The sequence below is a fragment of the Zootoca vivipara genome, chromosome 11 (genome assembly GCF_963506605.1).
Source record: "Zootoca vivipara chromosome 11, rZooViv1.1, whole genome shotgun sequence".
Classification (NCBI taxonomy): domain Eukaryota; kingdom Metazoa; phylum Chordata; class Lepidosauria; order Squamata; family Lacertidae; genus Zootoca; species Zootoca vivipara.
In genome coordinates this window covers 21,313,263-21,333,091 of record NC_083286.1, presented here as the reverse complement: position 1 = coordinate 21,333,091, position 19,829 = coordinate 21,313,263, and the positions used below count along the sequence as shown (strand labels likewise).

Here is a 19,829-nt window from a genome sequence, read left to right as displayed (position 1 = left end):
TTTAGAGTAGAAATAGCAGTAAATTAAGGGAAAGCGGAGAGATTCTCTGACGAAAGGCGTTACACGAAGGGAAGGGAAGATAAAAGACACTGTCTGCATTTAAAACTATTTTCTTCTTGCACCTTGAGAATATATTACTACATATAATTAAAAGCTTTCAACCAAATATCCACGGCCTTGCCTTTCTTTTCTTTAAAATATCTGAAGAAGGTAAGACTTAACAATTTCAGAGATTTTGCTTAAACTTCAAAGATTTTGTTTGGGGAGTTTTGTATTTTTTGTTTTTCTCACTGGGATTGATCCAAGTCTATTGTGGCCCTGATTTTACATCTGCTCTTTGAAGAAGTTTCCACCACATGTCAATACTTCTGTTTCCATGACACTGTCACATCTTACTTCAATTGAGCAAATGATTCTGTGCATATCTTCAAAGGTAATCTCATCAGTCTTAGACAGAGTTCTTCAGAGGCTTGCTAGGCAAAGATGTTCTCTCTTTTTTAGATAAAAGAAAACATCTTTGTTCAGAAGGTCCCCAGGTAAACATATTCAGATGGATCACTTTCAGATGTACCACATTCAAAACTTCTACCAATGTAACTGTTGTCTAGATATAGAACTGACCTTAAATGAATTAACATCAGAAATTAAATATTCCTCCATCTATGTCCGAGTGTAAATTTTCACTTTGCTCAGAGTGAAAATATGTATGCAACTATATTTGTCATCTATTTGTCATCTATTTGGCCACCTCATGAGAAGAGAAGACTCCCTGGAAAAGACCCTGATGTTGGGAAAGATTGAGGGCACTAGGAGAAGGGGACAACAGAGGACGAGATGGTTGGACAGTGTTCTCGAAGCTACGAACATGAGTTTGACCAAGCTGCGGGAGGCAGTGCAAGACAGGAGTGCCTGGCGTGCTCTGGTCCATGGGGTCACGAAGAGTCGGACACAACTAAATGACTAAACAACAACAATATTTGTCATCTAAATTAAGTGCATTGATGTATACATGTCTGCCCAAAACAACTAAAGCTGTTTTGGACAACCTGTGGTAAGGAAACAGAATATCACCAGCAATTCTTGCCACTAACCTCCATATGTTGACCATTGTTTTGGAAACAAAGAACTATATGCTCATAAACTGCACCCAGAAAGGCTCTGCCATGAGATTGAGTTAAGAACACTGCAGTCATATGCACAAATATGCATTTAAATCTTGTAACACATGTAGCTTTGTTCACAAAGGAACAATGCTTGAAGTTAGGAGCAGGGACAGCAAATATTATTTTGTACTCCCTTTACACATTGACTTTACACCTACTGTACTTATAAACTTCAAGGAAGGGCATAGCTCAATAACAGAGCACATTTTTCACATGAAGGAAGTCCATAAGAGCCTCTTAGGAAGAACCTAGTTCATACCACTAGAAAAGACCTGATTCGCACCACTATGTTCATACCATTGGTACAGGTGTTTCAAGCCGCCGCCCCCACCCAGTAAGAAAGCTTCCAAAAGGAGAGCTATATCAAGATGCAGCCATTACACTATTTTGCTTGGAGATCGGAAATGCGCATTTTGCCCTTAAGAAACAAAATTAACTGAAGAGCAGCTTGAGAATCTAAAACGACCACAACAATTGTGCCAGCACTAAAGTCAAATGGTAAGGGAAGACAAGACTGCAGAGCTTACAAGCGCACTGTAAGGCACGTAAGCAGTATCGTTATCTAGTTCTTGTGATTAATTGACTGCTGAGTGTTCTTGCTGAGGGCAAAGTGTTTGCAAAAAATCGACCTTGCCAAAGCATGTTGGCAGCAAATTGTCAATGCAACTGCTGCTGATTCCCAAGCAATCACCACTTACCTAAGGAGTTAAGAATCTTCAATTCCAGGTACCATATTCTGATACTGTACTAATCATTGGATTAAGAAAGGATGGGCTTTCAAAGTACCCAGAAACTCTACTGTTTTGTTTCGATAAATTAGGTATCCACACTTTCATTTTTAAATGTTTCTAGTATTTACCCTAACTGACGCAATATATGTGCAGTTGATGATGCACCAAGTTGAAAAGCAAAGCAAGAGTTACTTACGGTAATTTATAACTACTCTATTCTGAACTTGAAAATGGAAAGTGTAATGCTGGTGGTCAACAAAAGAGGTTTAAAGACTCTAAAGGCAAATCTTTAAAAATGTAGTATAAACACTGACAACTGGGAAACACTGGCCTGTGAGAACTCCAATTGGAGAACAGCCTTTACCAAAGGTGTCATGGATTTTGTGTCACGGTCCGAGCTGCTTACGAGCGAAGTCCCATCAAGGAGCGTTGGGACCGGGGGCAAGATGGTAGGCACAAACGTCCGAAGAGCATAGGTCCGAGGGTCAGGAAGCACAAGGGAAGAAGTCACAGTCTGAAGGCCAAAGCACAAAGTCTCAGTCCGAGGGTCAAAGCACAAAGTCACGGTCAAAAGGTAAGGAGGCACATGGCGAGGCAGAGAATGCATTGCTGTGGCAAAGAGCTGAGGGGAAATGCTGGCCTTATATCCCCTGCTGGCTCTTGCCACCAGGTGCAGCAAATACCAAGTGGCCTCATCTGTGCGGCCGCGCCCTGCCTCTCCGGAACAAGCCTAAGAGGATCCCAGTCCTGCAAAGCCCCGCTGGTCCCAGGGCCCGGCTCCTGCACAAACTCCTGACACTTTGAAGACACTCAAACTCAGGATGAAAGGGAGAAATATGCTAAGAGGAAGGCATACTTGGCAAACCCTCACCGTGATCAACTCCCGCCCGGAATCCTATGTCCCCACTGTTGAAGAACATGTGGATCCAGAATTGGCCTCCACAGTCACTTACGGACTCACTGTTAAAACCGTGTTCACAGAAGACAATCTTACTCAGCCATGAGTGATCACCAGAGAAGAAGATTTAATTTATACCATACTTTCCTTCCACAAAAGGCATTAGGCAACCCTTGCTGAGTCATCACTGACTTCATTATCTGCTTGGAAAGTACTTCCTTAGAATTGGACTCCCTAGTACGAAGGTACTTTCCAGACTGCTAAGAGATTATTGACTTCTAATTCATAGCTGCCAAGTTATCCCTTTTTTTAAGGGATTTTCCCTTATGCTGAATAGGCTTCCTCGCGAGAAAAGGGAAAACTTGGCAGCTATGCTAATTTTATGCTGGTACATTACAATGAGCAGAAACCATTATTCCTTAATGCTGACCTTTCACTATATTGGAGATTATGGAGGTATTTGGTGTTATACTGGAACAGGCATCCCCAAACTGCGGCCCTCCAGATGTTTTGGCCCACAACTCCCATGATCCCTAGCTAACAGGACCAGTGGTCAGGGATGATGGGAATTGTAGTCCAAAACATCTGGAGGGCCAAAGTTTGGGGATGCCTGTACTGGAACATGGATTATCAGGTGCACCAATTGCTTACCATTCAAGAACAATGTCATCCACTAAACAACTACTGTATGTACAAAGAAGCCCTTACTGTTATTGCAGAGCCTGGATAGCTCAGCTGGTTAGAGCATGGTGCTGATAATGCCAAGGTTGTGGTGCTGATAATGCTGATAATGCCAAGGATCTCTGTATGTGACAGCTGCATATTCCTGAACCATAGGGGATTGGACTTGATGACCCTCAGGGTGCCTTCCAACTCCAAAATTCTATGATCTATTAATGAGTTCTATTGTTATCTCTATGCCACGTAGAGAGGCATTTTCCTTTTCAGTATGCATTAACAGAAACAAGGTCAAACACAAAAAGTTAGGAAGGAAGCCAAGTAAGTTGCTATTTCAAAAATATTTAGGAAAGGCTGGGTATGTTCAGATCAAGACAGATTCACTAAACAGCAACATTTGACTTGGCAGGATTACAAGGCTAAACTCTGTGAAATGCAATTCTTCAGTTATGCATTAAGCATTCTTTTTCTTAACACACTTCTCCTTAAAATAAAATAAAGAATGTGAAGAGACCATACAAATGAATACTAATTCAGAGAAAGGATCTAGTTTCTAGAAAGACTTCTCAGAAGTTCATTTCTCCTCCTGTGCTTCTTCAGTGTACCCTGAAGGTCAAACTATACATGACATTGGAGTTCTGCAATGGAAACTCCCAACATCTATTTACTGTATTTTATAAAATAGAACTGTGGGAGGGGACAACTCTAGATCAGGTCCATGACAAAGGGGGGGGAACCTAACCGTTGATTCTCACACCAATTCCCTAACTTAATTCACCTTGTTTGAAGCCATTCATTGTGTAGGGAGTTTATAGTCTTAATCTCTCATGCTTGTCAGTTCTCTCCTCTATGGCTAAAAACACCTGAGAGTTCAGAATAGAAATCAGCATGGGAGCAAAGAATTAGAACCTTACCCACAGCACCACAACCCCAGTTGAAATTGTTCCTCCCCCTTGTTTCTTACTGTGATACAAAAGGGGACTGGGAGTGCCAATGGTAAAACATAAATGTTGCATGTGGTTTTTGAATCTCATCTCCATCTGCTTTCTATCTCTATAACTATCTCATTCATAAACATATTAATTTGGAAGTAAGCTCTACTAATTTGTATAATCCAATAATCATTTTCTTGTGGAATTTATCTCCTAGAAAGTGTTTTGAGGATTACAGCCAGCGACATCTTTGTAACACAGTCATTATCTTTCCTCTTTCTTTGAATGGAAGCAGGGACTTTTCTGCAGTTGCTCCCTGTCTGTCGAATGATCCCTTTGAGGTTATGTGGCAATGCAACTTCCTTTTCAGATTTCAAAAACAATGAAACACATTTTAAAGTAGCCTTCATGGCTACCACTATTAGGCTGTTTTTTATACATCTATATTTTTCGCTGTTGTTAACCTGTGACTGTACAATGGTTTACCGTGACAGTATTTTGATGTTTTATGATGTTATAGGTTGTAACAAGCATATGGAGAGGCAAGGTGGAAGCTCAAATTAACTTTACGTGGCTACTCAAATGCTGCCACCAGTCCCTCTAAACTGTAATGAAGTATAAGACTGCAGCATAATTTTTTTAGAAGTTTTATGCCCAGAAGACATTTCATTAATTACACCTATAGCGAGCTCCATTTGTACTACTGAACAATATTAGCAGTAATCTCAGCAGACGAACGCTTTCCTTTCATCGTCCATTTCACTTCTTCCACTTTTACGACTAATTTGCATGTTTTCATTAGGATATATTTACTTTCCCTCCTACAAATCAGCAATTGATGATCCATACATACCAGTGACTACCTTGCCTTTTACTATGAATATTGGGTACCGGGGGCGGGGGGAGAGAGAGAGCAATCTGTATTAAAACTGGTATTTTGTTTTTCAAAAGAATGATAGAATAACTTCACAAGTATTTGGAGCATGCATAAAACAACATAGACAGCCCAACCTATCCCAGATGTTGGTACATGAAGTTCTACCGAGAAGGTTGAGATTCTGAAAGGTACCTAACTCCCATAAGCACACATTGCCTATAATGTACAAAAATGAAAATGGTCTGCTTTACTTTTCATCTCTACCAAGGCCATGTTCACACAACCACTTCAATGCATAGCATCTTTTGTTCATCTCATACAGAGTGCTTGCGAAGCAACCAGAACAGTGAGGCGATTATGCGGAGGCACCCACACAACATCAGTATCACGCAACCACAAACTTGGACAATGTATCAGCAGGTTAAGTGGCCAGGTTGGCTCTGCTGGGTCACCTGAGCAGTCCAGAGACCTTCCTGCTTTTCCTTACCCCCAACACCATCCAGGTAAGTGGCAGTGACACCAGGTTTGAGAGAGAGGTCCCACAACAGCCACTCCTGGGTTGTGTGCCATGCAGATACCATATCTCAGCCAATATTATCATCGTCCAAAAAGCTTTTGAATGCAAGCACAGCTTAGTTTGATCACATATCAGTTGGTCATTCAAGACCATCCTCAATAAAGGTTTTCACAGTAACACAAGATTCAGCATTCATCTTGCAGCATAAATCCTACCTGCTAGAGAGTCCCTTTTATGCTTAGTTCCTACAGACAGTAGGTGAGGTGGCATACCTATGTCTTGATTGTACTGTTTCACCTGTAGTTACAGGTTCACTGTGCTCCTCTGTAGAAAAGCTTCATTCAACTTAGAAAACCAGATGTCAGGAAGTGGGGCTCTAGCTTAATCTTCTCCCTGTCATTTGTATGCCTCAGGCCTACCCAGACCAACATACCCTCCAATATTTCTCTGATGAGAATAGGAACATTCTGTTTAATAATTATTATTATTATAATTATACCCCGCCCATCTGGGAGGCTTCCAACAGATATAAAAACACAATTAAACATTAAACAAGTTTTAAAAACTTCCCTGTGCAAATGTTTTCTAGAGTTTTGTTTTGTTTTGTTTAGTCGTTTAGTCGTGTCCGACTCTTCGTGACCCTATGGACCATAGCACGCCAGGCACTCCTGTCTTGCACTGCCTCCTGCAGTTTGGTCAAACTCATGTTCGTAGCTTTGAGAACACTGTCCAACCATCTCGTCCTCTTCTCCTAGTGCCCTCAATCTTTCCCAACATCAGGGTCTTTTCCAAGGATTCTTCTCTTCTCATGAGGTGGCCAAAGTATTGGAGCCTCAGCTTCACGATCTGTCCTTCCAGGGAGCTCTAGAGTTTATATAGTTACTTATCTCCTTGGCTCAGGAGTCACATACCCTCCAATGAAAATAGAGACAACCTACCATACCCTTCAACAATTCTCTGATGAAAATAGGGACATCCTAAGGGAAAGCGGGCCATTCCAGGATCAAATCAGAAACCAGGATGGCTTCTGTAAATCCGGGACTGTCCCTGGGAAATGGGGGCACTTGGAGGGTCTGGACAACCACCAGCAAACTCTGATTAGCTTGGCCAGACAGTGCCTCTACTGGGGGAGTCTAACTGGAAGTAGTGAGAGCAACCCTATACTCTTGCCTTTCTTTCCTGAGATGTTAGCAGGTCCCTACCGGGCCACAGCCCAATCAAGGGGTCACTCTCAATTCGATAAATAGGAATTTCCTTCCATGAAAGTCAAAAATTCTGTAGTAACATCTCAGCAGAGGCAGGCCTTCTCAAAAGTTAGGGCATCTCTACTAAGGACTGATTGCATCAGCATAAGCTTTTTAAATCAGAAATATGAGGCTTTAATTCATTCTGCTCCTTGATGATATGCAATATGGATTGGAAAATAGCATCTTTTTTTAATTAAAAAAGGCTTTATAATTTTGGCATGGTAGTAAGAAATCTCAAACTTTAATATATTTCTATACATATATATGAATGATATAGTATCAGGCCTCTCCACATGTCTGTTATTCATGTGGAAAAGACCAAAAGGAACAAAAGATCTTGCAAACCTTTTCATAAATTAACCATTCTTCGAAATGACTGTCATTATTTGACATAGATTACTAATTTTTCCTGCATCTTTACAGATGAGACCAGCAATTTTGAATTCTCCATGGAATATCTATATAATGAATGAGCATTGAGACACTTTATTTTCCCAGGATGCATCTAACTAAATTAATGAAACTAGCATGACAGCATGACAGAAACCCATTAATTTTTAAATGAAGTTACCTCCTGGTCAGCCTGAGGTTTGAGCTATAATGTTATTGGCTCAGGCTGTTATACTAGTTTTAATGAACAGTAATTTTCTAATGCAAGCAAAAAACATAAGAATTGTGTTTTTAAAATCTAATAATCTTCCTTTTGCTTGCCTAATTTCAACTTTTGTAGTAGCAGCAACAAATTTAGGCTGCATACAAGACGACTCCTTCAAAATAAATTATATTCCGCTTTGTCTCACTGAAAATTGCAAAATTGCAAAGCTACAACTTTGGAATTATAATTATTAGACATGCCTTCAAAATAAATTATATTCAGCTTTGTGTTGCTGAAAGTTGCAAAATTGCAAATATACTAACTTTGGAATTATAATTATGAGAAAACAGACTTACATTAACTCGGGGGGCAGGGGACTCTGATTCTTGGCAGGACTCCTGTGCTTGAGAAAGAATTATGAAATGACAAGAACTATTATTGTATTTTGCAATTTGATTGCCAAGGCAGTATTTGTACAACAACCAAAGAAGATGTGGTAACTTTCATAGCATCATGCTTTGTCCCCTTATGGCAGATATATGGTCTTATTAGAAACATTACACTTGAAATTTTTAAAGTGTAATTAATTTTTATTTAGTTGGTAGTTGCCTAACACATAGCAATAGTTAAACATTCTTTGCCAGATCAGTGTTTCCACGGATGGGAGACTGGCCTCGAGACGTAGCGCTGCATTTGGTACGCATGGCGGGACGGCAAAGATTTGTCTTAAAAATTTGGATTGGACCATTTCAAGGAAACTACAAGTCCCCGTCCAGATTTGGGCCCCAAATAGAAACTGCGCTAAGGGTTTGCTTGAAAAACTTCTGTGGCTGCTGGGATGTACTTGTCGCCCTTTGTATAAAAAAAGCAGGACAATATCTTGGTGCTATGGCCTGTCGGCTATGCGAATAGTTTGATTTGATTTGCCTAACACAGGGCTGTTCTCTAGGAGTCTTACAATCAGCTTTGCGATCAAGTTTTTAAACATGCAAAATTGTTAAAAACAGCCACCATAAAAAATTAAGCCGTCATATCAATAAATTAAAAATAAAATACCATCCTCCTCAGGGTAGCATAGAAGCTTAAGAGCTGCCCGAAGCTGCACTAACATAAAGCCTTGACTTGGCTGCAACAAATTACTCCAATCACCCAGGTGAAGAGAAAAGTCTTAGCCAAGTGCTAAAAACATGTCTGTGGTCAAAGCCACACTAAACATGTAAAGTACATTAAAGGGACCCCTGACCACTAGGTCCAGTTGCGCCACAACTCTGGGGTTGTGGCACTTATCTTGCTTTATGGGCCGCAGGAGCCGGCGTACAGCTTCCAGGTCATGTGGCCTGCATGACAAAGCTGCTTCTGGCGAACCAGAGCAGCACACAGAAACGCCATTTACCTTCCCGCTGTAGAGGTACCTATTCATCTACCTGCACTTTGACGTGCTTTCAAACTGCTAGGTTGGCAGGAGCAGGGACCGTGCAATGGGAGCTCACCCCATCGCAGGGATTCGAACCGCCAACCTTCTGATCGGCAAAGCCCTAGGCTCTGTGGTTTAGGCCATAGTGCCACCTGCGCCCCTTACTTCCCCCCCCCCAGGGTCCTAGGAACTGCAATTCGTTCAGGTTGCTGAGAATTATAGCTCCTAGGATTCTTTGGGAAAGGCCATATGCTTTAAATGTATGTTATGGATGTGAGCAGCGACAGCACCAACCATTTTGCCATTTTGAGCATAAACCTAACTCACCATATAGGGCTTTTTTAGAAGGAACTCAGTTCCGGCACCTCTCAGGTGAGCACAGTTGCCATTCTAAGAGAATGAGGGAGTTGTTCATGGTGTGTTCTGGCACCTCTTTTTCTAGAAAAATAGCACTGCATATACAGTCGTACCTTGGAATTCAAACAGAATCCGTTACAGAAGTCCGTTCAACTTCCAAAACGTTCAGAAACCAAAGTGCAGCTTCTGACTGGCTGCTGGAAGCCCCGTTGGATGTTCAGGTTCCAAAGAACATTCGCAAACCAGAACACCCACTTTCAGGTTTGCAGCATTCGGGAGCCAAAATGTCCGAGTACCAAGGGATTTGGGATCCAAGGTACGACGGTAGTCCTTTGGGATTTTTAAAAGATCATGTAACCTTAAGATGTAATTGGATAGTTATAACAATACCACTTGTGCCAGAAATACGCTGCTACCTTGTACTAGCCTTTGCTGTCCTCCATGTTGGCTGAGGCTCATGGGAGGTGTAGACAAATACTTCTGGAGGGCATCAGGCAGGCTTTTGTCACAGTTTGCCACCTCTTCAGTTGCAGATAACTTCCAGCATCTGAGACTTCCAGCTCTTCTGGGCCTCTGCCTTCAGTTCTATTAAGCCTCTTCCACCAACAAAATAATACTGCTGCTGCTACAACAATTGTTTCGGCAACAACAATTGTCTATTGCTACGGGTACACTCTTGTTTGGAGTCTGCCTTCCCAAAGGATGAGCCCATCCCCAGGCACCAAAAATAGGCTGCAAGTGCAACTGTGTGTATCTGCTCACTTAATAATGAGAGGATTCCTAATCTCATAGGTCAGGTCATGGTTTGGTAAGTTAGTGGTGGAGTTGAACCATGAGCTGCGCAGCACCTTCTCATCCTGCAGCCATCAGTTTTGGGCAAAAAAACAGTGGTTCAGCAAACTAGCAGCAGTGAGTGGGGTACTGGAGGGGATTCGTGGGTAAATCCCACAGTAATAAGCAATTCCTGCTTCTGAACAGACATCTTTACAGTTTGTACCATAGGAAGTTCTCAAGAGCTTTCATGCTCTAGCTTACCAAAAGAATTCAAAGGGTTGCAGCTGCATCCTTGTCCTTGTTGAAGGACTGTTTAGAGCAGGCATCCCCAAACTTTGGCCCTCCAGATGTTTTGGACTACAATTCCCATCATCCCTGTCCACTGGTCCTGTTAGCTAGGGATCATGGGAGTTGTGGGCCAAAACATCTGGACTGCCGCAGTTTGGGGATGCCTGGTTTAGAGCAACCAAAGTGCCAGAATTGGTGCTGAATGGATTCCCCGTTTGCAGCAGCATCATTGAAACCTCTTCAGTCCCACTGGGCACAATCTCACAGAAGTTCAAGGACTGAATAACAAAAGGATAGCTGCAATTTGAAGCCCAGCAGATATTACTGATGTTTTGTCTGAAGCCTATGAAGTAGCTTTTGATGATATTCAATGGCAACTCCTGCTCTTGAGGTGTAAGGCCACTCTTGGCCCAAAGCTGAAGGATGCTGGACTTCCAGGTGTCCAATATGCCTGTCTCCTCATCTCCCAGAAAAGCAACTATTTGGGATACTTTGTCATCCTCATATTTCTTTTCCTTTTTATTCTTTTGGTTCCAGCTCATTTTACCACTCAGCACACACTCATGGCACCTGCAACACCTATTAGACTTTACCATTATCACACACAAACCAAAATACATCCACAGGTTGAACATTGCAAAGAAAGTACCAGTAATTACTGATCGAGCTAGGTGTCTTTCTGGGAAGCCTGTTCACCATTACTGATCTTAACTCACTGAGAAACTCCCAAGAAGGAATTCCAGAGGTTCTAGGAACAGAATTTGAAAGTCGCTAAGCAAGAGCCATTTTAACAGTGAGGCAGGTTATTTTCTAGAAAGCGGGTCCAAGAAACCAGTAAAATAACTAGGCTAAAGGTCCGAAGCACATGGGCCAGGGAAAATGAGTGGAGGAAGCACAAAACCTTCAGAATGGATAAAAAGTCCTCCCAGGGTACACAAATACCTATGGCTGACACTAAGGGTTACTTAAATACTAACCAGACAGCTCTGACAATCAGTAATTCCAAAAATTTTACTCTTGAGACAGACCACATTGCTACCTCTTTTTCTTCTCCTCTCCTGATAGCAACTTATTTCACTTCCTAGTGCTCCTTAATTGGAATGCAAAAGCTACAGCGATATAGAAAAGGATGTCAATATCTGCTGCAGACACAGGAGTACAGCAAAAGTCTTCCTGCAGGCAACTTGCAACCACCTGTGGACAGGTACTTAAGCATCAGTGCTTTCAAGTCAATGTCTTTGGAGATCGATCTAGGAACATAGCTGCCAAGTTATCCCTTTTTTTTAAGGGAAATTCCATTATGCTGAATAGGCTTCCTCGCAAGAAAAGGGAAAACTTGGCAGCTATGTCTAGGAAGTTTTCTGTTTACTGAGGCCAGTGCATCTAAGTAAACTTTATTAGGTCTGTGATCTTTAGCAGATTTATCCAAAAGCAAATCCCATAGACACCGGTGGATCTAATCCTCTTTTACACACAAGCAGAACAGCAGCTGCTTTCCCATAGTGCAATACTATACCACTGGAGGGAACAGTGTCTGTACTAAGCAAACTCACAAGTGGACTTGATGACTTAGGTCTACAACTTTGTTATCGCCCATGCAACAAGTTTCACACATCCTTTCTCGCAGTGTGGAACTTCACAGCAAAAAAAACAGTAACCAGACTATATGCCACACGAGTATACATGAGTATATCCAGGTTGCAAGGTAGCAATCCTCTTTGTCTTTCTCATTCACATATACTAGTCTCTACAACATAATTCCAAGAAAGCATTTGCAAACCATATTGATATGATCTAAACCACTGACCCCATTCATGTGTTTGCTTAATTCATACACTGCAATACTATACAGCAGGATGGAGAATCAGATCCCAAGCCATGGGGTAGGGGAATAATGTCATCTGCAACTTGGATGCATATCTTCAAGTCTTCTCCGTGCAGAAACAGATGTAGCAGCTACAGATTCTCTCCCATTGTTCTGTCATGTGTTCCCACCTCCCACTCCAAACAGTACTTTCACAGCAAATGGAGCAAGGGGCAGGGGCCAAGACCAGGAGGGATCTGCTTTATCTCCTACTGTAGAAAATGATTTAAAACTATGTGGGAAGTGCCAGATAGAAGGTGGCAACCCAGGGCCAGGGGTTTTTTTCCAAGTAAGTTTATGTCATTCTGCTGATGTACCCCCCCCCTTTTCAATACCGTAACAGTGAGCTGCAGTTCCTTCAATCTACTCATATGTGAAGTCACCATCAGATAGCTCAAGCCGATCACATGGTGCTTACCATTTAAATGGTACATTTGTATGCAGCCTAAAAATGATCAGAGCCATAGCTGCCAAGTTTTCCCTTTTCTCGCGAGGAAGCCTATTCAGCATAATGGAATTTCCCTTAAAAAAAGGGAGAACTTGGCAGCTATGATCAGAGCCACTAACAGATCTACTTTAACTTTGCATGCTTGCCTTGTCTTTGCCCAGTCTGCAAATTACTGAACCTATCCCAGTTCCTCACAGCGTCCAGAAATCCCTTAGGCAGCTTCAACAACATATTTTTATTGCATTTGGGCTCATGTTCACTCTTCCCAGTTCCCTCTCCCTGTGATACTCAAATATTTCAGTAAGTAACTTTTGTGTAAATCATGTTCTCACACTTCCCTTGCACAGCATCCAGGCCTCTTTTAGATCCTTTCCCCACAGTGGCCCTGCTAGTGCTAGCCTGGAGCACTGATTCAAAGAACCACTGGTTTCATATTAACAAAAGGCCAACAGGTGAACTGGCTAACAGGTGAACTGTCTACATAACACAATACAAATAAAGTCTATATCCCCAAGAAAGAATTAACTCTAACTAGTAAGAGTTGTGAAAATTGCATCCATTGTAGTATTGTGACATTAACAAACGTGTTACACCTGTTTAGAATAAATTGCTTCTATCATGAACCACTTGAATTTTTACAAATATGAAGTTCAGACAAAACTGCAAGTGCTTGTAAAACAACAACATCCCTATAATTTTAACAACCAATTTGTAAACTATTTGCAATGTATGCAAGGTTGATAACAACCTTTAACTTGCCATGATTCTCCCCTGCTCCCCAGATTATGCTGCAAGGATACTATGCTGCCGGGATGGTGCCTCTATTTCAGTATGACATATTCTCTAGACTTTAACCACCAGGAATGCATTAAAATAAATCACTACATTGTTTTATACTTTTCTAATGTAAATCTGCTGAACTAGAACTCATTACTAGATAGATAGATAGATAGATAGATAGATAGATAGATAGATAGATAGATTAGACAGATATGCCACCATTTTCAAAATGCAAAGAAATGCAAGCCTAGTTCCACTCAAAACTTCATTTTTTAATATCTGTATGAGCCACTTATTTAACACATATTGGCCATATTTGCATATTAAAGTTTGCACTTAAATAATCTTAGATGCACCTCTAAAAACAATGCATAAAGCGACACTTAGGTGTACAACTAAGATTCCTACATTAAAGTCACAGGATCACCAAATACAAATGAATCTAGCATCTCTTAGCATAAAAAGCTAAGCATTGTGTACATAAGTCTCACTGAAATTAGTGAGACCAAATTCCTAATACATCGTTCTTCTTGCACTTAACTGAATGCCAAAATTTTCCAACTGCCACAGACAGCTTCAGTTTCAAGCAGTTTTATACTCAAAGATACCTGCGTTTTACAAACTTGTGTACAAACAAGTCAAACTGAATTTTTGTTAAAGGGCTATTTCTTACAGTAAGTCGCCTGTAGATGAACAACTTCACTATTATAAACATGTAGCCCTTTCTTTAGTTCTAACTGTAGCATATGCACAGTAAACAAGGCGTATAATAATATATTGTTGACCCACTAAAAGAGCCAATAGAATACAGTACAGCCATATATACTTAGAATTCCTAGACAATCGCCTTCTCTTTCCCTCTAGAAACATTCACATAAAATTATTCCCTGTCAGGAGAGAAGATTCATTACTAGTGAAACATGGCCTATCAGCATTCAGTTCTATAAAACAGAATGTACAATATTTGAATGACTTAAGAAAAACTATTTTAAAAAACCACAAGAAAAAGATTTGCATGTCTTCCTCCACAAGCAGAAATACTGACCAAATCCCACAGAGACTGTATTAGAACAAGACCCACAAATGCCTGTTTAGAGAACTGGTTCCTGTAGTTCTTGTGCTAATAACCACCTAAAAGCTGAGTTATAAGCGTTTTAGTAGGCAAGTAAATATCAGTAAATTCAATAAATAAATAAATAAATCCAAAGTTAAAGCATTTTTACAGCCATCTATTTCAACAGGAGCATGGAGCACATAGCAATATAATTAAGGTTCTTCTTGAAATCACTAAGAATTAAAATGTGCTTAAAAGGGGCTGGTGAGTAACAGACTCCTCAGCAGGTGCAGACTAGCACTCTCACCTTTTGAAAAGCACACTTCTTATGCAAGCTTCAAGTATAATTTTATTAGGCAAACCATGAAAATATATTTGCTGATCCTGTGTATATTTCAAAGTGCCTGATTTCCAGTGTAAGACCTTTGGTTGCTAAGCACCCTTGCAACTCCTGAAAATCAGAGCGCAAAGCAAATTACATAAAGCAAAGAAGTTATCCAGGAAAACATTTTCAAAAGATCTCACCCCGTTAGTATATAAACCTCTGTGACAAAGTTACCAAAGTGTTATTTCTCCTTTTATTAAATTCTATAATATTACATCACATAACATACTTCATACACACCACCCAAGTCACCGGTCGACACTTAAAATCTTGTTGTTCACCTTCAAGACTTCTAAGTTCCTCTTGGTTTTTTACTCTTTCAACTTCATCTTGGGTAATGGAATGTGGTGCAAAGTTAAATGCCACTTGACATGTCCATTTCCTGGTGATTAGAAGTGAGCCTGTTTTGATAGGCACTCTCTCAGAACAGTATGTTTCCATGTAGATTTGCCCCTTATTGCTCAACTCCAGACAAAGCATTTCAAGCACTACTGCCAAGCGTCTGGGAAACCCCAATGAAAACAGAGCAGGAGGCAGGCACTGCTTACCTTTATCCCCTGCTGCTGGGTGGTTAAGGTCAACTTGGATTCATCCAGAAGCAGAACTTCACAATAAAATTCCTCCGGGACGGCGCAGAAGCAGCCCATGGCGTTCTCCGTGCTTTGATGTCAGAGGGCAAATGCGAGCAAGAGATGAAGGCAAGGGGGGGGAATTAACTCAGCGCCAGCGAACAATACATGACATGGCTCAGCAACCCTGAAGAGAGCAGGTTTTTCTATGGCTTTGTCAAGTTGGGGAGCCTCCAGCTTCACATATGGCGAGGGAGCTAAAGGCTAGAGGAGGGGGGAGAGAAAAGAATCCTGTTGAGACATCCCACACAAAAAAAGGCAAAGTTCTTCTTGCATGTGGAGGGGGTTGCTAGGCAGCAGAGAGCGAAATTCAGGAATTAAAAGTTCCCACAGGTTAAAGTTTGCAGTCCAAGCACCTCTCAGTCCCCGTAGGCTTCTTTGTTCGCGGTTCAGCCATGATACACCACTGACCTTTGGAGCACAGGAGCCCTGTGGGTAAAAGTAGCCCTGCTGTGGGCACCCCAACCCGGATCAGGGGAAACACGACCTCCCTCAAGGCGCCTATGCGCCAAGCAGCCCTTCAGCCACACTGCTTGCAGCCTCGAGAACTTAAGAAAATGACATGTGCCCGGGCGCGCGCTCCTCCTCCTCCTCCTCCTCCTCCTCCTCCTCTGTCTCTACATACCGGCTGCCTTAGCGCGGCTCGCAGCCCGAGCCATGTTCCTGGGGCGAAAGCTTGAGTAGCCACGCGTCCCACCTCCCCGGCTTCGGGGCTGCTCCTTTGTGTAAAGCGCTACAAATAGATAACACACCCCTCCCTCCCGCACGCGCGCACCCCGCGTTACCTGCAGCGGGCCAAGAAGAAGCGGCAGCGGGCAGCTCCTCCTTGACAGGGCGTGGGGAGAGCGAGGCGCCGGACTGGGCGCAGAGCTGCCCGGGGAGCAGTAGCAGCAGCGGCAGCCTCCGCGCGCTTTCCAGTCAGCTTCCCAGTCTCTCTCAAGTGCTTCTCCCGTGGAAAGGAAGCTCCGGGGCCGGGCGCTCTCGGTGTCTGACGCGGCCACCTGAAAGAGACCTCAGCGGCCGGGGGGGGGGGCTTTTTTATTTGGCTTCTTCTCCTCCTCCCCTTCAGCGCCCGCCCCACTCCGCCCGCCAAAGTTGGGGCTTGGAGAGCGACGCTGGCGGCCGAGCGCGACGGAAGCGCCACCTGCCTCGCTCCGGCTCGCCCCTCAGGAGAAGCCGAGCGCTGCTGCCTCGCCGCCCGGCCCTCCTCTCTCTGGCTTGGACGAAGCTCCGCTCCCCCGCCGACGGGCCAACCTTGCCGGGCCCAGGAGGGCGGGAGGCGGGGCAAGCGAGCGCGGCAGCAGCGGCGGCGGCTGTTCGCTCCAGGACCTGACAGGGCTGCCGTGCGCGCGCTATCCCCGGGGCAGGCAGGCGGGCAGGTCGGGGTCGCCCGTGAGCCGAGCCTGCTCGGTCTGAGCTGCTGCACTTGCAGCGTCTTCTGCTCCTGCTTCTTCTCCTCGGGGTGGCTCAGCTGCTCGGCACCTCGGCGGTGTCAGTTTCCAGGTCGGCTGCCCAGCCGGCGTTGTTTCGCTTCCCTTTCCCTCCGCCCTTCTGCTCCTGCCAACCTTTCACCTTCCTTGCCGGCAGCAGCGCCAGCTGAGGAGGAGGCGGCGAGGCTGCTCTGGAACAGCAGTGGCCCCTGCTGGGCGATTCGGGGGAACTGGACTCCGGCGCTGGGACTGTTGCTGTACAACCATTAAACCACAAGGCAAGAATTGCTGGTTCCCAGGGGCAGGGTAGACCCCGGAAGTCTCGGGGCTCCATGAAAACCCACCAGTTTATTATAGAATAAGCTTTTGTGGATGCATCACACAATACATTTGTCAAGTCTTTTAAGGTGCCACAAGAGTCTTGGGTTATTTTTTCCAGCTGCTCCTTTGGAGCATCTCATCGAGGGTTGCTTTAAGGGACAGAGGCAGCATTTGGTGGTGACCCTTGTTCTTGATGAATTGCGAGTTTGAAACCGTTCTTGGAAATTTACCACCAGAAGCACTGTAAAAAAAAAAAAGGCAGAGCAATAACATTTGCCACTTACATGACATTTTGAGGATGGAACTGAAGTTAGGTTCAAATGGGCACAATACCCTGGGAGTTTCTCCTGTCCTGCACTGCTCCATTGAAATGAATGGTCCCCCTTTAAGTCCCATTGATTTCCATGGGAAGTTTAAGCACAATTGGTTTCAATAGGAGAAATATAACTCCATAGGGATTTCTTCAAGGGTTGCCGGTGTGGTTCCTGTGAGCATCCTGTTGCCCACAGAGGGCTTTCCTGGTTCGCATCCCACTGAAATTAAACTTGGAAAAAAGCCCATAGAATCGATGGCAGTATGTGCTTGGTTATGGGGGGTTGTGTGTTGCCACTGACAGTTGCTCCAGTTTCTAAAATGTGCCCAGACCTAAAAAGGTTGACAAATTTCTCTCTTAGGAGCTTTAAAACATCTGTTTTGAAAGAAATATATTTTCATAATTTGGATATCACCTGATTATTGTACTTTGAGAATCATGCACTCAGACTTCTTGCAAGGTATTGCACCTTCTATACATTTGAAAGTGCATTAGTTCCCAAACATGAATATTAACTTGGCCAATAGCCAGTTCTTTTCATCTTTATTACATGACACTAGTTATATTCTCTGACATGCTTTAACTGCTGAAAACATCTCTTTATTAGAGATGCCCTCTCAAGTACAGTGATCTCAGCCATACTCCTTAAACAATTTCCAGGCTTTTAAATGTGTATATTTTATTGCTTGCTGCTACTCAAAAGATTTTTGAACATTGCTTTTAAATGTTTGGTATATGAGGGGATTAATACACTCCACAAATAACATGAAATTAAATATATATTCCTTTTGGTGTTTTGCAGTGTGGGTGGGAGAACATTTCCATGTGATGCTGAGCATTGCACAATACCCCTTTTCTCTTCTTGACACTGAATTTACTGCAAGTTACAAATCTGTTCATTTTTTTAGAATTTAGATAAATCATATGTTAGCTGAGGAGACTCTTGAGAGTCCCATGGACTGCAAGAAGATCAAACCTATCAATTCTGAAGGAAACCTGCTCACTGGAAGGACAGATTGTGAAGCTGAGGCTCCAATACTTTGGCCACCTCATGAGAAGAGAAGACTCCCTGGAAAAGACCCTGATGTTGGGAAAGATTGAGGACACAAGGAGAAGGAGTCGACAGAGGACAAGATGGTTGGACAGTGTTCTCGAAGCTACCAACATGAGTTTGACTAAACTGTGGGAGGCAGTGGAAGACAGGAGTGCCTGGCGTGCTCTGGTCCATGGGGTCACGAAGAGTCAGACACGGCTAAACAGCTAAACAACAACAACAACATGTTAGCTGACTTTAGCACCAGTAAGGAAGAAGGGAGAGTGATTATTGTGTTCTTATTTATGATGTGACTTACAATCTCTTTATTGGTGTAATTGTTCTGGGACTAACGCTCCACGTCATCCTTTCCAGGGTGCTGGCATCCACTACAAAGGAGATGGCAACTTGTGGAAAACATATTCTCTACCATGATTTCACTTAGCAGGATCATCAGCCAGGAAAGAAATAGGAGTGTCTTGACATGAAATGTGTAATAGCGAATGATATGGAGAGAAGTAATACATTGCTGCTATATGTGGTGTAGCAGCGGAGGCAGCAAGGTGTATGTATTGCACATATGTGAGAATTACTGGCAGGATAGATCACTGACAGAAGGTCAACATGCAGAACTGTCCTATGTCATTGCTATTTGGACTCATAGAAGCTACTGTATCGTGCGCCTAGAAAATAAGGTAAGTTAATCTTCTTAAAATCTATGAAGACAATGCAACTGGGGAACAATGGAGTTCATTCTTCACGCATGGGAAATGGATTCCATTGTTTCAGTGTCTTATTTTAAGAAGCAGAGTACAGGCTTCTGCATTTAGAAGCTGCAGAACGTAAATGCACAGCATGCAGTTCCATAAGCACAACTACTGTAGGTAGTGAATAGAACTCTAGAGCCATGGCTGACACATGGCTAATGAACCAAATATGCACAATAGTGCTGTTCTGCATCAGCGTGTCATCACCTGTCCATATATAATGTTGCCTTGTGCAGCTGCTCCCAAGACATTTGCATTTCTTGATGGGAGTGTTTGTGTAGAATATGCACTGTAGATGGTACCTAACAGGCCACTGAGAGGTTACTGCCTCACC

The 19,829-nt window shown here is 43.0% G+C and overlaps 2 protein-coding genes across 6 annotated transcripts in view; one reads left to right on the top strand and one right to left on the bottom strand.

The window, feature by feature from the left end:
- Window positions 1–17,199, bottom strand: part of EPB41L4A (erythrocyte membrane protein band 4.1 like 4A) — a 103,657-nt gene extending 86,458 nt beyond the window's left edge. Inside the window, exons 1-3 of one of the 5 annotated variants that reach the window (XM_060280159.1) lie at window positions 16,417–17,199; window positions 15,551–15,835; window positions 2,259–2,408 (exon numbers count right to left, since the gene is read on the bottom strand). In XM_060280159.1, coding sequence (XP_060136142.1) covers window positions 2,259–2,408; window positions 15,551–15,649 — 249 coding nt within the window. In that variant the 5' untranslated portion in view covers window positions 15,650–15,835; window positions 16,417–17,199. Of the gene's footprint in view, window positions 1–2,258; window positions 2,409–15,550; window positions 16,388–16,416 lie in introns of those variants that run through there. The other 4 variants (XM_060280157.1, XM_035100315.2, XM_060280158.1 and 1 more) reach the window with 4 other exon arrangements.
- Window positions 17,200–19,376: 2,177 nt separating this feature from the next.
- The window catches only part of APC (APC regulator of WNT signaling pathway), a 114,440-nt gene continuing 113,987 nt past the window's right edge, over window positions 19,377–19,829 (top strand). Inside the window, exon 1 of the mRNA XM_060280155.1 lies at window positions 19,377–19,423. The gene's annotated coding sequence lies outside the window, so the exon portion shown is untranslated. The remainder of the gene's footprint in view (window positions 19,424–19,829) is intronic.